The 15210-nt window shown below is 30.0% G+C and overlaps 1 protein-coding gene across 1 annotated transcript; it reads left to right on the plus strand.

The window, feature by feature from the left end:
* Nucleotides 1-1651: 1651 nt before the first annotated feature.
* On the plus strand, nt 1652-14031 carry LOC116773298 (senecionine N-oxygenase-like). Its single transcript, XM_032665725.2, has 8 exons — nt 1652-1810; nt 8373-8566; nt 8967-9105; nt 10306-10477; nt 11238-11510; nt 12241-12401; nt 12626-12769; nt 12959-14031. Exons 1-8 carry the CDS (start codon nt 1736-1738, stop codon nt 13166-13168), a joined length of 1368 nt encoding a protein of 455 aa, XP_032521616.2. The 5' UTR covers nt 1652-1735; the 3' UTR covers nt 13169-14031.
* The last annotated feature ends 1179 nt before the right edge of the window (nt 14032-15210 follow it).

A 15210-nucleotide genomic window follows, 5' to 3' on the forward strand; every position in this document is an offset into this window, starting at 1 on the left:
TTGACAGTTGACAGTTGTCATATAATCATGGTTGTTGTGCTCATGTCACATAGGTATACACATATACATACATAATTGAATAAATAAAATCTTAACTCATTTAACAACAAATATACAGATATATCCATCGATCTAAATTCATCCACAATTTATGCGCTTGACAGGACGATCGTAACCTTTAGTTTGAATTATTTATGAACAATAGCTGAACTTGTTCAGGAGTGTTCACCGTTATATTTTAATTTCTGCAATCTTTACTCCTTATAAATATTGAAAACATAAAATCTCACCTACATACTACACCTACACTGGTGTAGTATTTTTTTATTAATGTACATCCAGGATATGAAATTGTTATTTGTTAACAAAGATTTTTATGACATCTAATAATTATAGATTTAAGAATTTCTCGATTTAAAATATATTTAAAAGTAGTATTATTTATTTTAAATGGTTAAGGAGCTGTTTTAAAAAAAATTGTTTACTATTTTGGCTACAAATATAATTTCTTTTTTATTTGGTTACTTTTATATTAGGATTTACACTGTTTATGACTCATATAATAATGAGATTTATGGATATAATACGTGTAATGTTTTTAGTTTTATTATGCACACTTAGTTTGATTATGAAATGGTACCTTAAGTAAACTCCTCTTTTCCGAGTTGAAATTTTTTCCGAGTTGAAATATAAAAATATTTGAGATGTAAGAAGTAGTTACTTAAATTATATTTACATAATAATATATTGAATATAATGAAATTCTTGAATCGTTTTCAAATGCTATTTTCAATAAAAATCTGAATTCAAGCAATTTTAAAGTATAACAAAATATTACGTCTACCTAAATAGGTAATTTATTATTAAAATTCAAAACGTAACTATATTATGTACTACAATGAGCATGAAATTATGTTACTATTATGCATATCTTTTATATACTTACGAATAAAATGTTCTAGAATGCCTTTGTTAATAATGTAAGTGTATGGAGTAACTTATTGTATGAGGATTTCTAAAAGGTCATTTCGAAAGAAATTTTTTGCTCCTATCTTATTTCCGCAACATATGAAGTAATAAGACGAAAGTTACATCAATATCTGTTGAAGCCATAAAAATATCAAAAATAGTTTTGTGTATAAAAAAAATATTCGGTTCGATTGGGAAAAACTTGCACTTTCGTTTTAGATAAAAATATAATAATAATATACGGCTTACATCAAGTGTTTTTCGTGCGTTTTCAATGGATTTCTTTTTTTTTATTGGAATAAACCCTCCAATTTATATTGTGATAATATAATTTAAAATTAATGGCGTTTTGTCGACGTTATCTCCTTTTTTACCTATATTGTGACGAGTATATATTTTCAGAATATTAAAAAAAAAGAACAAAACAAGAAAAATTGGGTAGCACTATAAAATATGAACATCGTTTCCTAATTCAAGTTTGACTTTTACGAGAATATTTAGTTTTTCGTAAATTTAACTAAAAATATTTTCTCACGCTTTTTAACAATTATTTGTTTTATGATATCCGTTAAACATTTAAAATACTAAAGGATTTATCAAAAAATATGTATGTTTTTTGCTAAACAGTGATAGATTGTGGGTTAGCGTATACTTCCAAGGTCCCATCTTAAGCCCCACCAGCCAGAACGATCATTTGAGTTTCGAACGTTCGCCGCACGCGTCTTTTAGAAAATAAAATATTAAAGACTTTGATGTATTTAAAAACATGACTCCAATAAACATAAGGACTTGTGTGTTGTTGACGGTTCTTAAAATTATTTATACAAACGGATTATCCTTGGTAAGAATTTTTTTTTTATAAATTTAAATATTAAGTAACGTTTTACAACATAAACATTATTTTTTTAATATATGTGTATTATCTTTTTTTTTGTTTAGTTTAAGACGTTATTGCTATTAGTCTTTATGAGTTTTTTTTTATTATTAATTTTATATATTAAATTGATATATAATTTAAATTGATGTGAATATATCACGTTTTGTACAATGGAAACCTAGGCGACGTTTGCCAGTGTGAATAATAAAAAGATAACATACGTTTTTTTTTTATTACAAATTAAATTTAACCATTGTTGATTGGAATTAGTTACGAGTAGTTTTGACTTTAGCTATTCGGATTGAAATGTTTTTCTTGTTCAATATAATAGCTCATAAACGATCGTTCAGGCGTAATGATTTTCTGATAATTATTATTGATGATGTAAGAATTGATTATACTTAAGTATTTTATTAAATAATCGTTTTATATGTCTATTGTTTTTTATAGCTAAACGTTTGCAGGAAATATATGTAATAGATATCGATTAAAATATTTAAATATATAAATATATATCATTGATTGTGTTTGAAGTTTATTGAATATTATGTAAACCTTAAGAAAATATTTATAATTCATCACGTTACATAAACGTCCTACGGAGAGCTTTCAAGGCGAAGCGGGAAGTATTTCGCAACCGGTCGCACAATGTCTCTCCATGTTAACATAAATTGTTTTATCACTAGATGTTCTCTTTAAAAATCTAGAATATTAAATAATATACTATATTTATTGACAATGACAATTAAACGAGGAAAAAGAAAAAAGTTTATCGATTGTTACAATCAATGGTAGTGGTTAAAAAATTATAAGTTATATTGTTATATGCTAGACACAAGTTTGCATCGTCTCATAATACGGAGCGTTAATAGTTTTTATTCACAAATATTCGCACATTATTTTATGAAAATATGAAAATATTGAATGGGAAATGGGATACGCTTCGAATTTAGTACCGGTGCAGTCTAGCGGTTAGGTAAGCATGCTATTGTACAATATTAGTACGATTTCCGAGTGAACGACGAGATGATTTATCAATCAAAACCTTTGAAACTGTAAACTATTTGGTGTATTTCAACTTATACTAAGAGTAAATTTATTTGATAAAAAAAATAAATAATTATTATTATGATTTATATCGGTGTATAATCATAGATAATTTTAAACAAATAGGTATGTCATAATGTTTGTTTTTTTAGGAAAAAATATATAAAATTATGCCAAATAATTATTCTGATACAAAAATTATTGTATAGGTTACTAAATTAATAGATATATAAAGTTTTATTTACGTCTTAACTGTACAGAATTTTCCTTATATACATTTTTTTATTAAATAAATAACATTTTGTTTGCTCTGTCATTATTTTTTGTAATTATCTTTACCTTGAATGACTTACAACGTAATATAGTAAAAAAAATCACAAAGCCATTAATATGTATAACAATAATTAAATGATATAAATAATAATATATTAATTGCATGTATTGAAATGTTAAATGTCATGTTCATTATAAGTAAAATATTTTTAAATATATTTTTTTTATTTGTTAGAAAGCCAATATATTTTTCTCTCCTTGCAATACTGATAGTAAGGAAAGTTGGGCCGGGAAACTTAGATAGTTATATTTATTTATATCGAGTAACAAGTTTTTGCTTGACCTTAAACTTGAAATGTTATTAACTTTTCGGACATCTTCCAGTCTTGTTACGTAATATTTTTGTCCATAAGTAAAGCCTCACAGGATGGTTTAAATTAAATTTTTATTATATAATTAGTTTTCGCACTCGATTTTGTCTGCGTCAATTTCAGAATTAGAAATGTATAGCTGATCCGCGCTAACTCTGTTCCGCTTAAGAGCTAGTAAATAAGCGGATTTTGGATTTTATTTTCTTTTTATTTTCTGGTTGGACGGGATAAAAGTATCGGATGTCCATTTCCCGGTTCTAAGCTACCTTCCTAACAATTTTCATCTAAATCGGTAGAGCCGTCCTTGAGTTAGAAATGATTTAACGTACACGACTTTCTTATTAGTATTTTTTATTTATTTCTATGTATTTTTAGCTTCATTTAACCAATGTGTATCCATTAGTATATCAATAATATTTGATAAAGCTAATTTGATAAAGATAAAACTAAAAGCTAATACGGATTTATTATTACAGACCTATTTACACCAAACGTTTGTAATTCGGTGTATAATACCTGTTTTTATATACAATTTCCCAAAGTAATTGATATAAGTACTTACCTCAAGAAGATACTAGGAATATATTGATAACAGCAATAAAAAATAAATTTTAAAACGTATATATAAGTATGAATTCGTTACAAATTAATTCCGAAATTAAACAGTTTTCAATAAAAATTCTAAAGATGCATACTCGCTTTAAAAAAATATACAAATATAATAATTAATTACAGACAAATCGTTTGATTTAACTCTAATATAAAAAAACATAGACGAAGACACGGTGAATTAGTAAATTTTAAAATAATAGCTGGTTATTTACTGTATGTGAGCGACCCTCATCATAAATATGCAATGGGAAATGGTGTCACGGCAAAAGGGTATACGCTTCGTCGGCTTCTGACATGGTAATGAAGAATGAATAGTGGGTTTTTTTTTTTGTATTTTTTCATGGTATAACAGCTTGCAATCCTTGACGCAAATTCAGTTTTAGATGCAGTCGATGCAAATGCACTTTAAGCGGCAGTTTAGTATAAAATCAACGCATATTATTATGTATTTATTATACGGTTTTAAATCAATTTACTTTTATGCTGTAAAAGCAAAGCAAATTCATTTATACTTTTATTGCTTTATAAAAAAAATTATGAAATAAATTACAATACATTGACATGTTATATAATATTAAATATCAAATTAAAAAAAGAGAAGTATACAAACATTGTCACAATTTATTGTGGTTTGTATCAAAAGAATTAAAAGTTTCTGTTCCTGAATTCCTTTTCGAAATGACGGAAATAATTAAAAAAATATTTACATTGCACGATTAATTTTTATGTAACGTTTCCTTTTGAAATACAAAAAAATGTTTTTTTTTATATATATAATGTTGCTATGTAAGCAAGTTAATTTAACATTAAAAAATATGGATTATTTAGCTGCTCAAAACATTTAACAGAATCGTGAATAGTTTTTGAAATTGTTTGTTAAAATATAGTCTTATTCCTGAAATAATATATATACAAGTTTGAGATCTATCCTTTTTAAAATTTCTCAAAGATAATTACTATGATTAGGTTGGAATAAAGAGAAAGGAGGTTTCATCTTTAATAATTTGAATACAATATAATATTTTTTTGTATAGCTAGTAAGTTAACATGTATGTGCCCTTGGAAATAAAAAAAAATATGTGTCTAACAAAATAATTATATTTGTCTTACCAGACTTTATAAGTTCCTCGTTGCAATGCAAAACAATCTGTTGAAATCTATGTTAAGCTAATATTTTAAAATACTCTTAGAGACTTATTTGCTTACGACAAATATTTAAGGTAATGTTTTATCAATAGTAGGTATGGTTAAAAAAGTCGAAATTGCACGGTCTTTGTATTCATTACATCAGAAATTGTGCTCAAATATTATTTGTCAGGCTGCATGAGAAGCTAAGAGGTATTTAAATTTAATAAATATCCATTAACACACGTCTTAATATATCACCTTAAATAACGGATGAAATAATAAAACGAAGAGTGGCAAATTACTTTTTTTTCCATACCCATTTACATTAGTAGTTTTATAAAAAGAAACATTTGACAAAAGGGTTTCTCCTTAATCCAACATAATTATATTTTTTGTAAAAAATATGGTTACTTATTAAAATAAACTGAACATTGGCTTTACCCAAGAATTAGGTACTCATATTATAAGGATAATTGACGTCAGATTGCAGAAGGCTATTACGTGTTAAGCAATGACTATTGACTAGTCTATAAAAATGTTTAGGATTAAATTTGAAGAAATACGAGACCTTTCACGAAATTAATATGAGATACCAACATGTAAATCCTATGATTATAAACTTATACTTTTTGTATGTTTTATAAAAGAGAAAAATGATATAAGTTCGTTGAATGTTGCATAGATTTAAAATTGGTTTCTCTAGTCCCAGTGCCTAAAAATAGATTTAATGTGTTTAATTTTATTAATAAATGATGTTAAAAAAGAAACGATGCTTATGTAAAAGTTATTGACATTCATTTGTTATTCAGAAAGTCATTCCATATACAGAGACGATGTTAGTCATTTCATCTTATATGAAGACAAGTGGGCGGTCTGATATCGATTCATTATACATGGCGAACATAAAATCCATCATGATAAAAATTAAAATCGAATTTGGTTCACATAAATTCGTTTTTTTTATATTTGATAACCATAACACCTTTTATAGTACAGTGAAATAATGGTCGAAAACGATAAGATTTATTCAAATTTAAGTATGACCTAACCAAGTCATTATGGGTTAGTGAACCCTGGTTAACGCAATCAATGTTAGAATTTTTCTCTCACTCGAAACCAATTCGTTATATGGACTGAGAACGCATTAAATCATTTTCGTTGTACAAACTATGCTGCATTAACTGTGTTTCGAGGTAAGTCAATAAAGTTGCTGACGATAAAACTATGTAGTTGTTAGTTTTCTCAAGCATTGCGATGACTGAGAAACAAATAATTATTCCAGTACATAATATGCTATATTACAAGTGAAGTCTTCGAGAGCTGGTTTGTCCTTAATCAGAATAACGCATTATGATCCGAGCAAAAAGACAGTGCATACCAAAGCTTTTATCTTAACGAGTTTTGGGCCTCACGAATTATATATTGACTTACAAAACATTTTCTTTATATTATACCTAAGTATCATTGCATGACGAATTAAATAAATATTTTACACTTACGCTATTTTAACATTTTATATTTTCTATTATTTTACATTTCACACGTTTGCATTTTAGTGTGAAATGGAATTTTAATTGGACATGAGTGTCGTTTTTTATTTCTTTGTAGAGTTATTTTTATTTAGATTTTAATTGAATTTAAGCCTAACATTATTTAAAAAACAACATAATTGTATAGTAAAAAGTATTATTACAAATAATACGAATTAAATAACCAAAAGATTGAACACGTATGTATGTGAGAATGTAACCAGCATACCGAACGGGTAATAGACTGTATGTATTAAGTAAAAAAATTCTTCAAATATTTGCAATACTCTAGAACGTATAAATTATCGCACAAGGAATTACGAATAAAAATGTAATTTGATTATTTATAAGTTATTGTTTTATTTATTAATTTATTTGGAATAAAAATCCTATTAATATTACAATTGCAAAAATTTGTGCAGATTTATGAATGTATGTGTGCAAGATATATGGATTTTTGTATGTGTGCAAGATATATGGATGTTTGTATGTGTGCAAGATATATGGATGTTTGTATGTGTGCAAGATATATGGATGTTTGTATGTGTGCAAGATATATGGATGTTTGTATGTGTGCAAGATATATGGATGTTTGTATGTGTGCAAGATATATGGATGTTTGTTGTTCTTCGACAGAAAATCTACTCTCTGAATATTAAATGAAGCTTTATAGTAATGTAACTTAGACATCAGAATAAGACATGGGCTATATTCTATCCCTACATTTCTGTTAGCTCCAGCGGGATCACGCAGTAACAATTTTGAGTAGTATGAAGTCACGTAACAAAGGCGATAAATCTCGCTGACGGTCACTGCACAATTTTCATTGCTTTAACACATTTTATAGTTTATACCTTTCTCTCTAACTTTAATACCAAAGTCCATTTAGTCAAAGTCGCATTCAAAAACTAGTTAACTATGATGTTAATACATTTAAAATAATATCACAGCATCGAAGACGTTTATATTTATAAGGTAGATCATTTGAACTCAGTGTGAGTTTCTGGTTGTGCAAGGTAAAAGCGGGTTAAGTGTTTACAAGATTCGAATATTAAGACTTCTCGTATTATGAAACGCAAATATATATATATATATTTATAAACTAAACAAAGCTCAAAGTGCGTTTCTGTGATGAGGAATTAATTATCTTGAGATATTATAATTCATAAGTGAAATCATTCTTCCAACACTCGCATAATTATATTAATTAAAGCAGTCACTTCTTTGTTTATATCTGGTTCAGGTTATTGTGAAATCTTCGCCGATGTTCTAACACAAGCTACTAAGCGAAAACGTTGGATTATGAAGTATTACAAGACAGACAATATGTATTTCTTATTCGTCATATACCTAAAATTACATTACATATTTATCAAGCTAAATTTAAAATGACTTAACTTCTAACTAAGTATATTAAGTTAGTGACATTATGACATAACTTTTCTCAAATTATTTTGTTAGTCAATGAAATCATAGATTCCATATATTGTTTTTTTAAAGCATAGATTCTCGTTGAATACGCTTTAAGGTTAAAGAAGTATGTTATAATAATTAATATTTTTGTAGCCACCATCACACTCTTGCGTCATTGGGGCTGGCTATTCAGGGCTGGCTGCGGCGAGATATTTAAAGGAATTCGGCCTCAAATTCACCGTGTTCGAAGCCTCCCGCGATGTTGGTGGGACTTGGCGCTTCGATCCCAACGTTGGTCTTGACGCTGATGGCATCCCTGTCACCACAAGCCAATATAAATATTTAAGGTCTTTTTTTTTACTTACTATTTTAAACATACAAATTTTTTATCGTATTTGTTTTGAATTATTTGAAGTTGGTTTATTCGAAAAATGTTCTTTTTGTTAAAGACGGAGGAAAAATTGTCATTAAGAGACTAACTAAAAGGAAATATTGTTAGCTAGACAAAATAATTTAAAATGCTCTTTTTGTTTTTTAATCTCATGTTTTTATCACTTTCACTAATTCTATTGTTAATTAATTCAATATAGAGCCAGTTTAAACTGTTTTATTATATTCATACAAAACAAATGTCTTTCTTATCTAAAATTCGTATGAAAAATTATAAAGAACCTTTGGGTTGCTTATTCTCCTTTAGGTTAATACTTTATTATAATTAATAAACAATTTGGTTCTTTCCCTTTTCAGGACCAACACTCCAAGACAAACTATGGAATTTAATGGCTATCCTTTTCAGAACGCGACCCCCACATTCCCAACTGGCACTTGCTTTTACAAATACATCAAATCATTCGTAAAGAAATTTGATTTGAAGAACAACATTCAAGTAAGTACGTACCTTTATTACACTCGACAGATCCTTCGTGGTTTCCACCACACAGTACTCAAGATTATAATTCGTCCGACAAATAAAAACGTTGATACTAGCAAAATATTAAACGATTCCAGTGCGAATGGAGCCTTAGCATGAAATATAAATAAAAGCAAAGTTATGAAGCCGTGGCATATACAAAAAAGTAAACACTTAATTTTCATACGTACAATTAGTAGTTAGATCTCTTAGAAATGAATTATTTTTACAATCAAATATATTTATATATTAAATTATTAATGCAACAATTATTTATTATTAAATGAACCTAACATGCGTGTAACCTAATCATTAAGTGTTTTAAAACCCGTAATTACTTATCTGTGTAACTTTAAACAACACAATTACCAATTAACTGGTCGTTATAATGGACTACATATATAATTATATTTAGATAAGTTCATTGTTTGCTGGAATTATTTAAAACAAAGAAGATTTTTCATTTATAAAATATGAATATTAATATAAAAAAATAACAATATAGTTGTTGTCGCTATACGTTTTTTCTTATTGAAAATTTTTATACTCCTTTTTATACTCTAGAATATCAATATACTCATTTTTATACTCTAGAATAGATGTCACTGTTATTTAATATCCTGAATTATATAGCAGGAGTAACGAACACGGTACAATCCATAGGAAAATAAAACGTGCTTCGTATACTTATCGTATTACGAAGGCCGACCTTGTAGTTTAACTAAAAAGTGACAGTAAAAAACCGTAAGTAATCTGAGTGCGTATAAATTTTTTTTAATAAATATGTACCTACAACGTATTCAGACTACGCAATTTATAAATTTAAAAATTTAAAAGTAACGATCTTTAAAACAATAATGAAAAATTTGCTAAAGACATACCTATATAAAAAACAATTGCAAGATTTCTTATATATATAATCTAATTATATTTTCAATGTTATTGTAAATCATTTGTTGTTTTTTTTTTTAAATATTTTATAAGGAAATTAAATATGGAATTAGATAGTTAGTTGAATTACATGAATTCAAATTTAAAGATATTTTACGAAGTATTTGAGTAACAGAATATATAATTACTAATATGACTATAATTATTTAAAAATAAACAATCTACGCATATTATATATTAATAAGTTTTTTTTCTCACATTAGATGTTCACATTTAATATTTCAGTTGCGTAGCTTAGTGACTTCCGTTTCCCGGGTTAAATACCATTGGGATCTGGTGTATTTTAACACCGAGGATCGTCAGGAGTATGGCGTCGACTGTGACTTTGTGATCATCGCCAACGGACAGTATGTCAGGCCTGTGGTACCAAATTTCATTGGTTTAGAGGCATTTGAAGGTACGAAAAGCATATGTATTAATTGAAAATTACCATAATAATTAGGTTATTCAAAATTATTTTAGCCAATTATTATAAACTGGTGTAATCCTCATACTTTATTCAACATACAATAGTTATAAATATAGTATGCCTCGATACTCACAGCCTACACGTACTTATAAGTAATTATCGCTTATTACATTACTAATGTGAGAATAAATTAGATTTTATTACGGCAGATCGTATCACTTTATTATTATAGAGCCGTGTGTATGACGTCATCAATCACGTCATCTGTTAAAGACCGTACTGTCTTTGATATTATTTAAATATAATATTAACAACAAATTCAAACACAATCTATAAGAATGACACCATAAGAGTTAAATAAATCAATCACTGACCGCGTGTGGTCTGGTCGACTAGTTGAAAGTGGTAAAAATAGCGATACTCCAGAAGAACGCGCAGAAAATTCGAAAAAAACGTGTTTATCACGTAAAAAAAATACAAAAGTTATAAGCAATTAAAGATGAGAAAAATATCTCATTTGTTTTTTTGCAAACACTTCATAAACTATTTATCGATATTTATTAAACTAATGAACTTTTTGGTCATTTACATAAACTTTTTACATTAAAATAATTTTTCCATGTAAATGTTAAAAATAAAGTATCGTTTTATATATGAATTATTAGTAAAATAATTAATGGAATATTTAAATGTGCTTAAAACAACGACATAAATTTATGATAGTTTAAAAAAATTCTATATACTATAGGCACAGTCATGCACAGTCATGATTACAAAGGTCCCGAAGCGTTCGAAGGTCGAAAGGTTCTCCTAGTGGGGGCCGGGGCCTCTGGTCTGGATCTGGCCGTTCAACTGAACAACATCACGGCGAAACTGGTGCACAGTCACCATCTTAAATACAATCAACCGAAATTCTCCGATAAGTACGTAAAGAAGCCGGATATTAAAGTGTTTGTGAAGAATGGAGTCATCTTCGAAGACGGCAGCTTCGAGGAGGTGGAACATGTTATTCTTGCTACAGGTATGCGATACAATTCATATAGAGCAGGGGTTCCCAAACTTATTTTGTTAAACTATTTCTTAGCGCGTCCATTTTTTGCACCTTATGAAAAATCTCTACAACTTATTTTAGCCAAATAAAAAACACACCCCCAAAATATTACAAAATACAAATCACCCCTAGACATATACAACTCCCCCATTCTTTTCTGGGTCTCTCACCGCCTTAGGCCCGCAGCGGTCACAAGCGGGCGTTATCGCCCACTTTGGGAAAGGCTGATATAGAGAATGAGTTGGGACTGTTTGTTGTTTTAATACTATTAAGTAAATCGAATAACGTTAATCAGGTGGTTTTGATAACGTTAGGCAACAGTTCGAGGCCGATGGTATCACTTTGTCTATAATCAAACACGGCGACTTGTTAAGTGTGTTATAGGAACAGTTATATTAAATAAGTATCACCTCATTCATGTCGCTTAAAACAATTCCTATATTTTTTTATTAAAACGAGTGATTCGTTTACTGCGATACGTATATATGTATTTATTCTCAGTTAAAGTCAGAACTACGTTCCAACTTTCATAAATATATATATATATAAGTATTATTAATATATTTTATTAAAACGTAAAACGAAACGAAAATTTCTTCGTCCTAGAGTCGTTTGGTATTTAATTTAAATCCTATTATACGTGGTCCGTATGTCTCGTATTATTTTAACTTATGTTAAGTTTTAAATACGTTTGTGTTAGGATACGAGTTCGACCAACCGTTCCTAGACGACACCAGCGGTTTGACGCGCACTGGAAAGTTTGTGTTGCCTTTGTATAGGAACATTATCAACATAGCTCACCCCAGCATGATGTTCCTGGGTGTCGTCAATGGAGTTATCACGAGAACGATGGACGTTCAGGTGATCATTACATCGAAGTACTAGGTTATTGCTTAAAACGAATCATCGACTATTTTATCAAAGAAAATTGAAAGATAAAATTTGTTTTAAAGTTATATGAAGGCAAATATTTCATTGCTTTAAATATTTATTATTATTAAATATATTAATTGACGCATAGACAGTGTAATGTTAAAATGATTTAATTGAAAATTATATATATATTTTTTTAAATTATTCAACAGGCTGAGTACATAGCGTCGTTGATTGCTGGAAAATTTAAACTTCCGTCTCAAGACGAGATGTTAGAAAGTTGGCTTAAACACGTTCACTCCTTGAAGTATAATTCCAATAAGATACTTTACGTCAACACTATCGGCAAGGAGATGGTGAGTGTTACCAGTTATAAAAAAAAATTGTATGCAAAAATCGCGTACTATTTTTTAATTTTTTATTTATTAATTATATTGAAATTTATTAAATAAGCAATTAATACTGCAAAAATTTCCTACAACTAAATGGTATAAAATAAATATATCTACCTAATTAGTTATTGGATAATTCGATTTTCTTTCCAGGACAATTATTTCGGTAATTTGACTGAAGAGGCTGGAGTAACAAGAGTGCTGCCGGTGTTGTCGGATATAAGAGATTTTAATGCCGAAAATCGTCTCGAAGATCTCCTTAATTACAGAGATTACGATTTCGAGATCATCGACGCGAACAACTATAAGAGGTGGTATAACGGCGGTGGGGGAAGAGCGGAGGAGTGCTTTATTGAAGAGTAGAGTGTATGAACGAATGAAGGTGCTGTGAGATGAATCAATGGACGTATGCAGCGTTTCGAGCGATCATTTAAAAACGATACGTTACAGAATCTTAATAAAATAAGAAAAATGTTATTTATATGACTTAATCAAACGTGAACAAAAACAGAGATTGTGTGAAATAAATATGTAGATTACTGAAATATAGATAATTATGAATAATTATTATATATAGAAAGGGATTTTTACAGACACACAGACGAATAAAATAATATATATATAACTCAATAAACGCCCAAAAATAATCACGAGCTTTACTGCAAATGTTTTTATAAACGCGTTTCGTTGAGCCAAATAATATGTAGAGTATAACAATGATCAGTGCTTTCATCCACGACTCTAAGAATTGAAAGAATCATCTTCATATAAAAATACATATTTCTCTTAAGAAACACTAAGTTTTTCGGATACTAATCATTTTTATTCCCTCTCGCTCTCTCTCTTTCTCTCCCTATATATATATAATTATACAGAGGAGATTAAAGAATGATATGATAACTTTCATCACTTCGTGTAAACGCGATAATGTTAGTTATCATTATACATATTTATTGAAAGTTAAATTATAAATATTTTTTTTAACTCCACAATGTACGTCATTAATATGTAACGAATTTAAGTATTTTTATTACAATAATGTACTTAATAATTATACAAATGTAAAAATAAGTAAAATTAAAAAAAAAAAACAACTGTTACCAGTTCTTAAAATGTGTAAATAATTTAAAAGTACAACGTAAAGTTTGCATAGAATTTTATACGTTATTTTTTAAATTATGTTATCGTACTAAAAGTATCTAATAAAATTTTTAATTTTACAATTATACCAGACTTTTTGTTTTGTAAGTACCTACAACCTGACAATAACAATATTATGGTAATTTTCTATAGACTAAATTATTTAGCATGAGATTTAATTGATTGTTTTATTAATGAAATAAATAACAAACGTCGAAATTTTAAAACATTAATATAAGGTAATATAAATGACAAATGTCGTGGTGGCCTGGAGGTTAAAGGTCCGCGTCTCATACGTGAGGGCGCGGGTTAGAAACCTGGCAAGTACCAATGTGATCTTTTCCGAGTCATATATACTTTCTGAGAGTATTTAGACACCACTGACGGACGGTGAAGGAAAACATCGTGAGGAAACCTGGTCTTATAATTTCAAATTATAAGATTGAAATCGCCAACCCTTTTTTTTTTTTTTTTTTTTGATGACGCAGGGAAACTCTTTTTACGAGCCGTCTAACCGGCCTTGGTGGGACCGGAGAGGATGTGTGAGACTCGGCCTGGGCAGGCCCCTACTCACTAAAACCACTGCGAAAGCCATCGGCCGCTATGTTGGTGCACCCCGGATCTGTCAGCAACAGGGCACACCAGCGACTGGCCGGTCCTGGGGCGAATTCGAGGAATTCGACGCTGGACTCCGGCGACCGGCAGGAGAAGCAGACACTTCGAACCGTATGTAGCGGTGGTCCGAAAGCGTCTCCACTCCTGCCTCAACCCTCCATCCCTCCACTCTGCGTGCGAAGGTCGGAGTGGCGAACGAGACGTCCACCACTGAACCTCCCAACCGTCGCACGCACGTCTGGACTGTCCCCGTGTTGAGTAGGGACAGCCCGGCAGTTAGCGCCCATTCCTCCAGTTCCCTTCCTCTGGGTGTTGTGAGGGGGTTTCCCCACGCCGTGGACTTGGCGTTGAGGTCCCCCATCACAACCACCTGGAGAGGCGCTAACTGCCCTACTACCGGCCCGAGAGAGTCGAGAAATCTCTCGAAGGCCGGCAGGTCGCGGTTCGGGGAGAAATATACCCCGACTATGGCAATCTCCCCGCGAACCGCAGCCACATACCCGTGGCCCCTCGCTTTGACTGCGAGGGGAGGCACCGCGCCCGGCCGCGTGACGATCACGACGGAACCGTCCATGTCTCCCACCCAATGAGGTTGGGCAGGGACACAGTACGGCTCCGACATGACCGCCACGTCAACGGCCCACTCCACC

Source organism: Danaus plexippus (assembly GCF_018135715.1).
Source record: "Danaus plexippus chromosome 18 unlocalized genomic scaffold, MEX_DaPlex mxdp_20, whole genome shotgun sequence".
NCBI classification, from domain to species: domain Eukaryota; kingdom Metazoa; phylum Arthropoda; class Insecta; order Lepidoptera; family Nymphalidae; genus Danaus; species Danaus plexippus.

Coding starts and splice junctions, on each gene's coding strand:
- LOC116773298 (XM_032665725.2), top strand. CDS start 1,736: ATGACTCCAATAAACATAAGGACTTGTGTGTTGTTGACGGTTCTTAAA. Junction 1,811..8,372: donor ATACAAACGGATTATCCTTG/GTAAGAATTTTT, acceptor ATATTTTTGTAG/CCACCATCACACTCTTGCGT. Junction 9,106..10,305: donor ATTTGAAGAACAACATTCAA/GTAAGTACGTAC, acceptor TTAATATTTCAG/TTGCGTAGCTTAGTGACTTC.